Source organism: Theobroma cacao, chromosome 3, assembly GCF_000208745.1.
Source record: "Theobroma cacao cultivar B97-61/B2 chromosome 3, Criollo_cocoa_genome_V2, whole genome shotgun sequence".
NCBI classification, from domain to species: Eukaryota; Viridiplantae; Streptophyta; class Magnoliopsida; order Malvales; family Malvaceae; genus Theobroma; species Theobroma cacao.
In genome coordinates, this window is record NC_030852.1 from 33,952,944 (window position 1) to 33,967,113 (window position 14,170).

The 14,170-nt window shown below is 32.7% G+C and overlaps 3 protein-coding genes across 3 annotated transcripts; 2 read left to right on the plus strand and 1 right to left on the minus strand.

The window, feature by feature from the left end:
- On the plus strand, window positions 6,182–6,791 carry LOC18606492. The gene is made up of 2 exons (XM_007040118.2): window positions 6,182–6,289; window positions 6,415–6,791. The coding sequence occupies exons 1-2, from the start codon at window positions 6,272–6,274 to the stop codon at window positions 6,661–6,663; spliced, it is 267 nt and encodes an 88-aa protein (XP_007040180.1). The 5' UTR covers window positions 6,182–6,271; the 3' UTR covers window positions 6,664–6,791.
- LOC18606493 (nuclear transcription factor Y subunit C-2) lies at window positions 7,958–8,396 on the minus strand. Its single transcript, XM_007040119.2, has one exon. It carries the CDS (start codon window positions 8,336–8,338, stop codon window positions 7,970–7,972), a length of 369 nt encoding a protein of 122 aa, XP_007040181.2. The 5' UTR covers window positions 8,339–8,396; the 3' UTR covers window positions 7,958–7,969.
- Window positions 9,950–11,881, plus strand: LOC18606494 (F-box protein At2g26160). Its single transcript, XM_018117247.1, has 2 exons — window positions 9,950–10,174; window positions 10,666–11,881. The coding sequence occupies exons 1-2, from the start codon at window positions 10,141–10,143 to the stop codon at window positions 11,829–11,831; spliced, it is 1,200 nt and encodes a 399-aa protein (XP_017972736.1). The 5' UTR covers window positions 9,950–10,140; the 3' UTR covers window positions 11,832–11,881.

Sequence of the window (14,170 nt, forward strand, 5' to 3'; positions counted from 1 at the left end):
AAAACAGAAAGGAAAGACCTTTCTTGCTACCCCTGCACTGCCTATATACGTTGCTTCTATTGAATTTAGTGGACAGTTGCTTTTAACCCAACTTGTAACAACTGCCGCCCAACCATCAAAATGTTGTAAATTTGTAAAATGAATGCATGAACTTTCTGGATGTCGATTTGCTTCCATTTGTCTGGTGACAGCCGACCGGCCGTCGACTTCCTGTCTGTCGGATGGATTGTTAGACCAAGGATGCAAGTTTCCATATCTGAATCCATCACCGTCGGGAAAAGAAAAATCTATCGCACAATATACAGCCCCAACTCCAATTTTTCCAATCTTAAACCAATTTTTTACCTGAAGTCTGTCAGTTACATTTATGAGCATTAAGTCATTAACTCAAAATAATTGGAAGTGCGAATTGTCAAGTGGAGCTGTCACGTTTTTAATGCCCTACTTGACTACAATTATGATGCAGTAATCCTTGGTGTCAAATGTAATGAGGAAAAGAGTTACGAGAGTCATTGAAATTAGACTATTCAATTATTCATAGGTGGATGCTTACCCATATCTACATTTCATAATTTCCTGCAATAAAAATCTATAGATGTGTGGATAGAATATGATTATATGAAGCTAATTAGCTCCAGTAATTCACCTACTCCTCTTAAGGAGTGATAGCTTATTAGTATCAAAACAAATTAACCCAGATGTCTTCTCAGGCTTGATTAAGATGTTTTTGTGTAGCTCGAACTGAGATTGATCCTCATTCTTTCCCTTAAGTCGGTGACTTTCCTCACTATATTGAAACATCGAATCCAAGATGGTTTTCCTCCCATCTTTTTTGGGTTGACCGTGAGATATGTCGACAATCCATAGAATCCAGATTCCTATGTGCATGTCTGCCAGTTAAAGCATTAGGAGGTAGGATTAGAAGCAGAAAGACCATGGTTTCCATGTCTTGGCATTCTTGCAAGAATCATTACTGTCCAGTACGTGTCTCCCAAGAAGAAGCCCACCGTAAAGCTGAACCCATTGTTTAATTACTAAAACCCATAATTAATTAAATCCTAATTACAGTTAATTAATCCAATCTAACCTCTACGTTATCCGATTGCTTCCCTTGAACTTGGTCAACCTGGCCTTTAAAAAAAAGGTTATAGCTCTTTTAGTGTTCTGACACCAAAAGTGTTTGTCAGATTAATTACAGCTTTATCTTTTCGAGGTTAATTAAAGTAGTTTATTATTAACTAATCTTCTTTTCACTGTTCAACAGTAATTAAATTATATTATCCCAAACAAATTAAATTAACCGACCATGGAATGCTTCTGACCTATGGACGGATCCTGATCATTCTGTTCACATTTCACTAATTTCACCATTGACTTTATTGAACTAAGTGTACCCTAATGACACTTGTCTTGCATCGAATAAAGCATTAGATTCAATGTTTGAATGGGTTGGGGCATCCTGACATACATGTTCGAACAAAATTCACAATTTTAAATGTAATTTAAGGAAAAATGTAAACCGGATGACTATTACTACATACAATTAGTATTGGTTAATGTGTTCTTTTTTTAATTTTGGTGAAAATAGTATATTGAAAGTAATTTTTTAAAATAATAATTTTAATTAGTGTCTATATCTGTTTAATCATATTCTTAAATTGATTGTAGTTTCCTTTTATGTACAACACAAGAGGAATTTGTTGAATGTCTTCATAATTTGTCATATTATTATATACTACGATGGTGTCTGTAGCTACACTACGAAAAAGATCACAAAAAATATAGATTATGTTGGAGTGGACTTCAGTTTGATACTTTCAAAAAAATTTGTACAAAGAGTTATATTGTATTAGTCAACTATATGAACGTATAATTTTTATTGGTAAAGGAAAAGATAAATTGGTACTAATTGAAGATAGTTTTTTGCTTTGGTTTCAATTACTAAAAGTTGTTCCTAAATATATGATTTTGAAACAATACTTAACCAAAAAAGATAATAATCTTGTTAAACATTCAGTAAATTTTTTTCATTAAAAATATATTTTTCAAACAAAATAAATAACATTTGGGATTTAGAGGTTTCCATTTTTGTTAGATGATGTATATCAATCTTTTAGATGTAGGACTTGTACTTAACTAAATTTTAATGGAATATAAACTATTACACAACCGTTAGATATGTCTGACTATAGTGACAGTTTGCTCTTCTTTTTGCCATATACATTTGTTTTTATTTCTTTGGTTTCTGTTGTTGTGCTATATTGTATTATTGAACTGCTTGAATGTATGGTTCTTTTTGGTAGAGGAAAAAATAAACTGATATTAATTGAAGATACTTATTTACTCTGATTTCAATTACCGAAAACTTGCACTTACATATACAGTTATAAAACAGTACTTATCCAAAGAATATAATAATCTTATCAAAGATTGTTAGATGTATAATAAAATATTAAAAAATGAGAGAGTATATAACCTATACTATTGACAGATTAAGATAAATAGTTATAGAATATAAGGTAATAGTATAATGTAAAGATCTTATCAATATAAAATAATTACTAATTTCTTGTAATATTTATCTTATATATATATAATTAATGGCTAAAGGTTGTCAAATTCAATTGATTTGTTTATTCAATAATGACTGTGTGTTATGTATATTGAGAAATCAATATAAAATAGTTATTAATTTATAGTAGCATCTGTCTTTTATATATAAAATAAATAGTTAAAAGTTGTCAAATTCAATTGATTTGTATATTAAATGATGATTGTGTGCTATGTATATTAAGAAATTAGTAAATTTTCTTAACTTTTTTATTTTGTTCAATGAATTGGATGGATATTAATTAGATGTATAAAAGAGATATTTAAATACTATGGATTTAAGTTCATACAGAATAAAAATATATAATCAAAAAATAATATTAAATTACAATTGATAAATATTAAATGAATCTACCATCTAAATATTAAAAGTTATAAATTATTATTTTTAAGTATTTTTTCTGAAATAAATAAAAGTAAAAAAAAACCCTTCAATGTCAAAAACAACATAATTTTGATATAAGGTATATAAAAAAAATTAATTCAATTGAGAATGACAAGTGTCAATCAATTGACTCAAAAAAGAGATGTCTAAATACCATGAATTTAGGTTCATACAAAATAAAAAGATATTGACATAAAATAATATTAAATTTTAATTGATAAATATTAAATGAATCTATCCTTTAAATATTAAAAGTTAAAAATTATTATTTTTAAATATTTTTGCTGAAATAAATAAAGTTAAAAAAACCATTCAATGTAAAAAATAATATAATTTAGATATAAAGAATATAAAAAAATTAATTCAATTGATAATGACAAGTGTCAATCAATTATCTTACCTTTATATATATTATAGATATAGGTTTGGTGTTACTGTCATGATTGAAAAAATGTGATATTTGACATGGGGAGTTAAATTGTCTAATAAAGATATGATATTAAAAACTATAAAAAAAATGAGTCTTCAATATTATTTAAGTAAACTACTATTAATATGTATAAAAAAAATACATTATTGTAGAATTTAATTTTCAAAATTCATAAAACACAAAAAATTTATGTTTTTAAAAAAATTGAAATTACTTCAAATTAGAAAACCAAATAGTTATGTTTTCTTTATATTTTCATTTCGAATTAAAAATATATCTATATATCAAAATATGGTAATATTATATATTTGAAATAAAAGAAAAGAAACGATAGTTCTATTCACCAAAAATTAATTAAAAAATAATTTTGTCAAATTTCAAAATAAGGATAGATATTTAGTAATTTCGTTTCCAGACCATAGTTTGCAAAACCGCAATCACACTTTCAAAGAGCTCTTGCAATTATTAAAAAAAAAAACGTTTTTTGTATTCAAATTATAATATATTTGGCATTACGTTATTAAAAATTAAGTTTTAAAAATCAAACACAATTCCAAACTAACTCATAAACGCCATAAAAATTGACTAATTATACCGTAATACATGAGTTATTGCATATGAAGTGCATGAATATTCATATGAATGCGCTCCAAACTTAATTTTTTCTATTTGTCATTGCAAATATCTAATATCAAAGTATTCTATAATCGAATCTTATGTAAAAGAAAAAGAAAAGAATAAAACAGTCTTGTGTTATGAACCTCCGAGTATGGGCGGACCCAGCATTGTCATATTTCAAAAAATTTATATAAATATATTACTTAATTAGAGTTTTATATAATCAATGAAAGTAATGAATCCATTATTTTTTTTTTTGTAATTTTGTAGGGAAGAGATCAAAGATTTTAAGTAAATTTATCAAAAAGTAATTAATATATTATTTTTTAAATACTAAAAGATAAAAAAATTTCTTTTTATAATTTAATATTTTATCAAAAAAGTTAAAATTTAAACTATTCTTTTTCCCTCAAAAATATTCTTACTCTTGAGACTCGTAGTAAGGCTTCCTATTCTCAATCTTTGACTACGTTTTTCACTCGCTCAAAACAACTCATCTATTAATTTTCAATTCAAATTAATTTTTTAAATATTTCATGTTTAAATTTTTTTTATTAATTTTATAGTTTGGGATTCAAATAGAATCTAATTAATAGAAAATAATATTGTATGTCAAATAATATCTTAAAATTATGAATCTTTTATTTTCTAATTTATTTTTTAGATATATTATGTGATTATTTGATTTTTATATTTAACTTTATATAATTTATGGATACTTATACTTAATTTTGATCAATAAATAAAAACTTATCAAATTGTTAATTGTTGACACCACTTGTAAAAATTTTTGGATCCGCCCTGCCCTTGAGATATGCATGTTTTGTACTAAAATTGACTGATGAGTTGAGACAAGCGGGTATTTTTGGCTTTCTCTCTTTATTTAGGGGTAAAAACTGATATCAACTGCATCATACTTTTAATTTAAAGGAAATTGTGATAAATAATTCTCCTCATAAGCCCAATTCAAAAATATCTTTCCTTATAATTTTAATTATTTTCAGTCAATTTTTTATATAACTTGACAATAATGCCCTTTAAACAATTTTAGACAATTAAAACGATTTCGATTTTCTCTATCCAGCCATCCAGATAAAAATTTTAAAATTAAATTTTGATTTCTCTCTCTTATCAAATATTGTTTTTCTCACCATCCAACTATTTCTTACGATCTTAAAGAGCAGAGATGACATTAAGATATGTGTTTTAAGTTATTGGGTTTATTAGTTTATTCATAAAATCTCAAAGTTGAGGGGTTGAAATTAATTAGACATATTTGTAAATTAGAAAATTGTATGACTTTGGCAACTTAAACCTGATTGCGAGTAAGCAAATCAATTAGTTATTAGGTATTGCATTATTGGTTTTTAGATACTATGTTACTGGTTTTTAGATATTACGAGACTCATTTTTAAGTATTGCGTGACTTAATCATTAGGTCTCTAATTTTCAAATATTGTGTGACTAGTTTTAGGCATTTTGTGACTAATTTTTAGGTATTACGTAACTGATTTTTAGGTAATACCTAAAAACTAATCACATAATGTCTATCAACCAGTCATGCAATGCCTAAAAATTAGTAATGCAATGCCTAAAAGGTAGTCACACAATGCTCAAAAATCAATTATGCAGTGTCTAAAAACTATAAAAATTATTGAATTTCATTTAATAAAATCAACAATTTCAAACAAAACATCATATTCCATTTAACAATATAATCAATGAACATACCTACTTGACGAAGAACGCTCAAAATGCTCAAAAGTTTTTTTTTGTGTTAAAAATCACTTTAAAATACTTAAAATGTTTAAAAGTTTTTCTTTTTGGTAAAGAATACTACAGAAATAAGTAATTTAACGAGGAAAGCTCAAAGAATATTAGTCGGTTTGAAACGCAGACCTAAACATATGAGTCGATTTTATTAAAAATAATTTTATTCAAAATTAATTTATTTTGATTAAAAATAATTAAAATTATAAAAAGAAATATTTTTAAAAATAACTTTATGTGTAAGGGTATTTTTGAAAATAACTTTATGTGTAAGGGTATTTTTGAAAATAACCTTTTAGTTTAACAGTTGTCTCGTTGTCTCAACACATGCTCTCTCTCTCTTTATTTCCTAGCTTTATACACCAAAGCTGCTTACAGTCAAAAACTTTTTGAAAACCATTGCACCTTGGAAGCCTCTCAGAACCAGAAAAAAAAAAGTAGCTTGTTTAGACAAAAACATGGGTCCAACGCCCATGGTATTATCACCCCCGTCCCTTCTCCCATAAATATATATGTTTCAGATCTTACCGTATTTGCCGTGTGTTAAAAATTTTATTACACTTTGCATTCACCCAAGTTTCTTTTGTCACCTTATTTTCAGGCGACTGCATACTACTCGGGAATAATTCAAATGGATGTGTTTATTCCCGAAGAGTATGTTATACGGAGACGAATTGAGAAAAGAGCAGCTGCCATTGCTGGAAAGAGGCCGAACAAGGTGCCGGAGGCAACCAAGAGAACCGACAAGGAGAAAAAGTCCCTGCCACCACCATTTCGACTAGACAGCAACGACTTCTTGGTCTCTGGTGGGATTGGTGAAAACCTAGATTTCGGTTGCTTTTCAGCCTAATTTTGATTGCCAAAACATCATAAACGTATAGTATAAAGTTGTTTGTTATGAGTTTAACTAGAATTTATGTCCTTTTTCTTTTGTGTACGTTACATAGCAATATATGCAGATACCATTTTTGTTCCTTCTGCTTCTTTCCTCTTCCGAATGCTTGACACTGAGGCTAAAACATGTTGAAAAGAAGCAGCGCCATCTTTGAGCTGGATGTCTACTTTAATTAAGAACGTGCATTAATTAGCAACTAGGGAATAAGATTTCAGTTGGTTTAGTTGAGTTCAGAAAGTATAAATCCAGTATGAAGTTAATGATAAAGGAATATCGTAGAATGCAATATACAAGCAGTATACAGTCCTTGTTTAATTATAGGTTGTGAATATGCCGAGAGATGCTACGAAACAAGAGAAAAATCTACAGTCTCTGTTTCTCATTGATTACTGCCGCGGCTCGATCGGTTGCTTGAGTTGGGCCTATTCGTTGAATCTACACATTTCTCGGGTTGAATAAAGAGGAGTCCCATGGTACAGGTTTAGGCTTGCCTTTGCTCAAAAGGTATCCATAGGCCTTAGGCCTCAGGCCCTGATCTAACTTCAAGCCTTCAAGAGTTCAAACCCATTTAGTCAATTTTAAAATCTCTCACAATACCACGATTTTGGACATGCGAAAAAATGCTTAAGAAAATGCCACTACATGAAATAATGCATCTAACGATGGCGACTATTACGTACCGGCTACTCCCATATTCGTATTATTTTGTGTGTTAAAATATGATCAAAAATTCAAAATTGAACATTTTGAAGACTTTTTTATTAACAAATAATTGGTCTCCTCTCTTAAGTCATGCACTGCGTAGGTAAAGAGAGAGGGAAAAGGAAAGGAAAAATATTCCTACTATCAATACTATAACATATACGTGCAAGTAGTTTTTTGAAAAATACAAGAGGAGAGGGAGTGAGATTTTAGTCATTTGACCGAGAAGATATATTATCATATAAATGTTTAGCTAGGAGGTACTCATCTCTTGAAAAGATGAGAAGTGCAAGTTCGATGTTCAAATTCATTAACTTTGGATTCTGCCATTAATAATTTTTAAAAATTATACAAAAGAAAAGAACGAGAAAATGTTATGACAACAATTAGAATTGTATTCTCGTTTTATTTGGTGCAACAAATCTGTATAGTGCTATATAAGCTCTTCCCCGTCCACCATGAATATGGTTTGTAAGCTCTAATCACAGCAATTTAGATTTACTTGGAGACTTGTTAATGACAAATTTGTGTACGCAATGGAAGAGAGAGAGAGAGAGGCCTATGATGATGATGTGAAGGTATCCATTTCCAGAGGAGTAGCGTCCACAGTGTTTCCAGAGTCTTCAGATACCAAGTTCACGAGAAAATCAAATATATCAGTAGCCACAACAGCTGACGTAACATCCTCTTTGTTGAGCGTTCTCCTCTTGCCTTGCATTGTGACCATCCAAGATCTTTGCGTTAGCTCCTTGATGAACAGCTCGCAAGCCTTGGAGAAAACGATGGGAGCCTCCCCGGATATCATCTTCACGTCTTCACCAGACTTTTTCATGATCTTCTTGATCCTTGCCAAGGGCAAGGAATGAGGCCCGGTTCTCCCGGATATTCCACCAGAGAGTATGCCCGAATAAGTCCCTGCTTGCCTCATATTTGCTTCGTTTTTTCTCAGATTCCTTGCTTTTCAATAACACGATCGTCAAGTAATTAATGCAAGTTTGAGAAAGAGATCAGTTGAAAAGCGAATGAGATATTAATGGTGAAGCTTTGCTTAATTATATAGAAGGAAGAATTATGTGAAGGAGAGAAGGGTACTGGAGGCCGGCCACCTAGCCTCCTTCGGCCGGCAAAATCAAACGAAATTAGTAATTTAATTGTGGCAGCTGATCATGAATGGCATTGAAAACCCTATAAGGCTATATTACCCTAATTTTTCAAGGAATCAAAGAATTTTTTTTGAACTTTTTCCATTATCATTTGTATAATTTTTTTTGGCAAACTGTTCAACTTTTTCATAATTATTTCAGCATCCGAATCCACCATCACCATGTTGACGTGATAGTATTCAACTTTTCTTTTCTTTATTGGCCACTATCAACATTTTTAATTGAGGGCTGTGAACGTCACAGGCTTAACGGTCAAGGAGCCTAGGGCAATCGCATTCGCATGTATTGTATTGGGTGTTAGGATGCTGTTTTCAATGATCCGTAAGGACAAATTGCTGCTTTTGGTGTGACAGATACCAATAGATTTATAATATAACAAATCTTGATCTTGTTATTGGAAGTATTTGCCTTCATGCGTAAAGTGTTGGCTGAGATTTGGTCTAATATTCATCTAAGCGCAAATAGTTCGGATTGGGTCCATAGCTTCAACTAAATAATTATAAACTTAGCAAGATCATTGCCAATCTGTTCCTAAAATACATGTTCTTCAAGTGAACCTTTCAATTCATGCATTAGGCAGGCTTCTTATTCATGGGGGCGCATGATTTGATCTGCCCATTTAAGCCAACTGTGGAAATTTTTCAGATTAATCAGTGTAACAACCCTAATGAAATGAAATCTTTGCATTAATTTTTGAATACTCCAACATCTATACATAGTCCTTTTAATTGCCCTCTTTGTTCCCCAAACATTTCCTAAAATCGAAGTTTTAATACTGCTCTATGTTTCTGTTCTTGTTAATTTGAAGAGTGACTTGTTTTCAGTTGTTGTTGGACGAGAAATATGGCCTCATCTCAACACGGAGCCCAGCAAGCTGTGGCACACGTACGCACCACCAGCATTCCAGTGCTTCACATGCACTCCTGGTTTCCATGATTTTGGAGGGACTGCAATCTCATAAGTCTGACCTACTCCCAGACTACAAATATGAATGCGAATTAATGAAAATACCACTTGTTGCACAAAAGAAATAAATTATAAATAACAACAACGAAATAAAATTAACTTTTAGATAATCCAACATCTATATATATATATATATAATTCTTTCAACCGCCCTTGGTAATCACCAAAAGAACTGCTCTGTCTTGTGTTACTCTGCTTTCTATTTTCTCCACTTGTAATTGTAAGAGATGGATAATTGGTCGGGTCTTCAACGTGATCTCTTGGTGCAAGCGTTCCGTTGAGTTTGCACTGGTCTCTCTGCGAGCATTAGTCACAGGAGGTTGCTGCTTTGATGGCTGAAAATCCCTTTTATCCGCAGCTAATCGCCATGAGGTATTCAAACCCGCACCAAACGCCACGAAATCCTCCCAACACACCAACCGCTTGGCAATCAGTACGAAGAGGTTGTTTGCACGGATCGACCAATCGACAGGCTTGAGAACTTTGAATTTGAGGAACAGGAAGACAACAAACCAGGAGGACTTCAGGGGATTTTTGTTATACAAAACGGGATTCGCCATTTGCTTAAACAAAGATAAGGATTTTTGTTCGATGTGTCAAAATGTATACGAGAAAGCTTGGTGGCATGCACCTTGGTAGGTAACTGCTAGAGGATTAATAGTAGTAATATTTAAAGTATTATGAATTTATTTCTAAAGTAAAAATTTAAAAGAAAAACAGAAACACCATTACTAAATTTATAAGTAATATTACACCTTATTAGCTTATTGTTTTGCTTCTTCATCTCGGTTCCCACATCCCGAGTCTAGTAGATTATAATCTCATTAAATTGAAATCCATTAATAAATTTTGAAAAGAGAAAAACCATTTGGACCCTAACCATAGGAAGTGTACCACAATTTTTTTCTTAAAAGAAGGACAACAAAAGATGATAGCATGCCTATATTTACTAATTTTGATTCAAGGCACTCGAGAATATTACGCATGGAAAATGTACACTCTCTTTGCAAAGACAAATGTAAACATAGTAGGCCTATATATATTGTCCTTGGTCATGCTTATGAATTACTATAATGTTGTATTATCGTTTCTTATCTTCTTCAAATCGTTTTTTTTTTCCCAATAGCTTTGATGATGGCGGATTGGTCAGAGCTTCCAGGCGACCTCTTGGTGTTGATTGCCAAAAAGCTGGTCTCCGTCGAGGAGTTTTTGGCCTTTGGTGTTGTTTGTACCTCATGGAGATCGGCAGCGGATAAGAGCAACTTCGAACCGTCGCAGCAACAGCCTCCTTGGTTAATGCTTTCGAAGAGGAAACACAAGAGATTTCGTGAGTTCTTTAGCCTCACCACCCACAAGATCTATAAGTTCTCGATACCAGATGACATTGGTAAGAAGTGCTTGGCTTCTCAAGGCTGGCTGTTTGCAATAGGGAAAACATGCGGCATTAATTTAATTCATCCTCTATCTGGCGCTCGAGTACCATTGCCACATATGCACACTTTGAAAGGTTTGAATTATTTATTTGATTCTCCTGCTTCATTGTGTTTTCATTTTATATACAAAGCGATTTTATCTACTAATAATAATCCAAATGAGTTGAGGGTTGCAATTATTTATGGAGGTAGCCTCAACAGAGTGGCAGTTTGCAAAGTTGGGGACGAAACCTGGAAAACAGTTGAAGCTTATCCTTCTTGTGCATGTAATGATTTAGTCTATTACGAAGGAAGATTTTATGGTATTGATATCCTGGCAAGAGTTTGGGTCTTTGACCATGAAGTTTTGAATGCTCAAGTGATTTCAATTGTCCCAAGAGAGTTTCTACCAAATTACGGTGATACGAGAGAACCATGGCAGTACTTTGAGCGGTTTTACATGGTGGAATCAGCAGGGTCATTGTTGGTTGTTTCACGAGAAGGGAAAGCTTGTGGTCATGATTATGGGCATGGCACCATGGCGTTCCGAGTGTTTGAAGTGGACGTGGAGAAGGGAATGTGGAAATGGGTGAATAGTTTAGGGAACAGAGCGTTGTTCTTAGGCCGTAATTCATCCTTCTCTATCCAAGTTACAAGCAGATCTGGTTGTAAAGCTGACTGCATATACTTCACTGATGATTGTTTTTCATCCTACTCGGGCTCTCAAAAAGCAGATGGAAAAGACCAGGGGATCTACAACATGAGAGATGGGAGCTTTGAGCAACATTTTACTGGTGAATCCTATGATTCTGATAATCCACCTATATGGATTGAACCTACTTTTGAACCTAAAATATATACTATGATGTCTAGTAAATAAGACAATGTAGTATTAATTTTCAAAAGTATTAATTTAAGTATAATCAACAACCCATTTCCAAAAAAGTCTAATCTTTTGCCCCTAGCAAAGTTATCGAGTTCATGAACAGGAACTAAATCCTCTGCCCTTATCCCCATGCCTTGGTCTCCTGCCCTGAGGCTGACCACCTCAAACAAACGCTTTGTTATCACTTATCAGCAGTGGAGAAAGATTAGTACCTTCTTGTTTCTCCAGTTTTTCCTACCATCTTCATTCTTTGTTTCTTTAAAGAGACAGTGGGAGTGTAGATATTGCTTGAGTCTGGATCAGTAGGAACTGGAAGTACTTACGATCAAGTACTAAGTCAACCAAAGATCTGCAATATATTCATCAACACCCTTGGGGGGTTGGGGAGAGGGGGGGGATACTAATGAGTTCGTTCTTGTTCTTGTTTTGCGTTTTAGAGTTTTCTGGAATCGATTTTTGTTTCCGGTAGAACAAAATAAATCACGAAAACCAGGGGCATTAGTGCACCATAAGAAGAAGTAATCAAAGAGAAAATTACCGCCAGGGCTCGAGGCCTCTGGTTCTTGGGTTGGGCTGTTGAAGGTATTTGCACCTCTTTTCTCTTTTATGTTTTCTTATCCTTGGTGGAAGCTCAAACTGAAGGTCCTAACATCAAGAAATGTGGATAGGCTCAAATGTTATAAGCCCAAAAGTTTTTGATTAAGTTCATGGAATGAGACAGCCTAACTTCTTGGACTACTAGACTGCAGCCCATACCGGAATACATAGACTACAGGACTAGTTATAGTGTATTACTGCTCCAAAATAAAGTGTCCCAATGGTTTAAGTAAGCTTACATGTGAGTTAAATTTATAAATTTCCATGTTTTTCTTTTTCAATTCGTCGCCCCCACCCTTTCCTCCATCATTCAACAGCTTTTGGCACTTGCAAACCACATCTCTGCACCTATTCTCACCTCTACTTGCTTCTGCCTTGTGATGATGCAAATGGGGCAAAACAAATCTTATGGAGGTATGTTTTAATTAAAAAAATAAAGAAAAATAAAAAGATCTTTGGGTCCCTTTGGGCTAGGCCTACAAAATCGACCACCTTCACGTGAGCACCTTCTGTTGTCTCTCATGTGTGCACTCATGTTCATCATCATTTCACCCCTTCTCCCTTCTCCACCTTTGGCCTTTCTCATCTTTTATTTTTTCTTCTTCAATTTTATGACACTTTCAGCTTTATTTTTTTGCAATACTATCATGCTGAAAGAAAAAGCTAAAGTAGAAAATATCCAAAAGAAAAAGAACATATATTCACGTGAATACAAGAAACAACTATGTGTACGAGGTAAGCCTAGCCTTTGCCGATTCTTGAGTAATTCCTCCATGTATTCATCAACTTAATTTGCAACACTAAGAGTTCGTTGAATCAATAAAAATTAAGTCATGAATTAAACAACCAATTGCTCCTTTGCTAGTCCTATACTCTCTTCCCCCATTGTCTCAATTGTCAGGTTGTTCCAAAAAAAACAGAGCCCCAAAGAAAAAAAAGATATAGATGTAGCCAGCTATGGGCATCCTTTATTCATGAAAGAAATTAACAAAAGAAAAAGAGTTTCATAAACTGCAATGGGTCACATGACAAAAGGGACAAAGTACACTGTGTGATCTCTTTGGCAAATCATATGCCTTACAGTTCTAGCTTAGTTTGGAAGTTTCATCATTCACTTTTTATCCAAAACCAGCATTGGCTTTGGATCTTTTATGTTTTCCCATCTTTTTGATTTGATTGATATGTTTTCCTCAACTTCCATTAGTGTAGATTATTGAAACCGAAAAGAAAAGGTTGTAATGTCCCTAACTTTCTTGTGAGATACCATTGATGATAGCTTAATTATACATAAGCCTAAAAAGTCTGATGACGCCCTATAGCTCGTTCCAATTTCATGGACATTGCAACTTACATGTGATTCATGGTAAAAGCTAATTATGTAATGATGAAACAAGTTGATTAAGGGTCCCTCTCGAAACCAAGTTAGAAAGGTGGGAGGAGGCTGTCTGGCTGACTAATAATCCTCTCATCCAATGCAATTTAAGAGAAACTATTTATCACCAACTCAACAGGAATTAGTGTCTATATGATTCCCACCTTTACTTTCTTTGAAGATGGGGAGGCCTGTCTCTAACCCCTTTTCTTTTCATTACCACCAAATTCTCCCTTTAATTTTTTTTCTTTTTGTTGACAAGACGAGGAAGTTACATAATGCACCAATTAGTAATTTTTTTTCCCCCATAATTTTCAGATTAGAGCTTTTCCCTAACGGCCTCTTGCTTGCAACTAGAAATGAA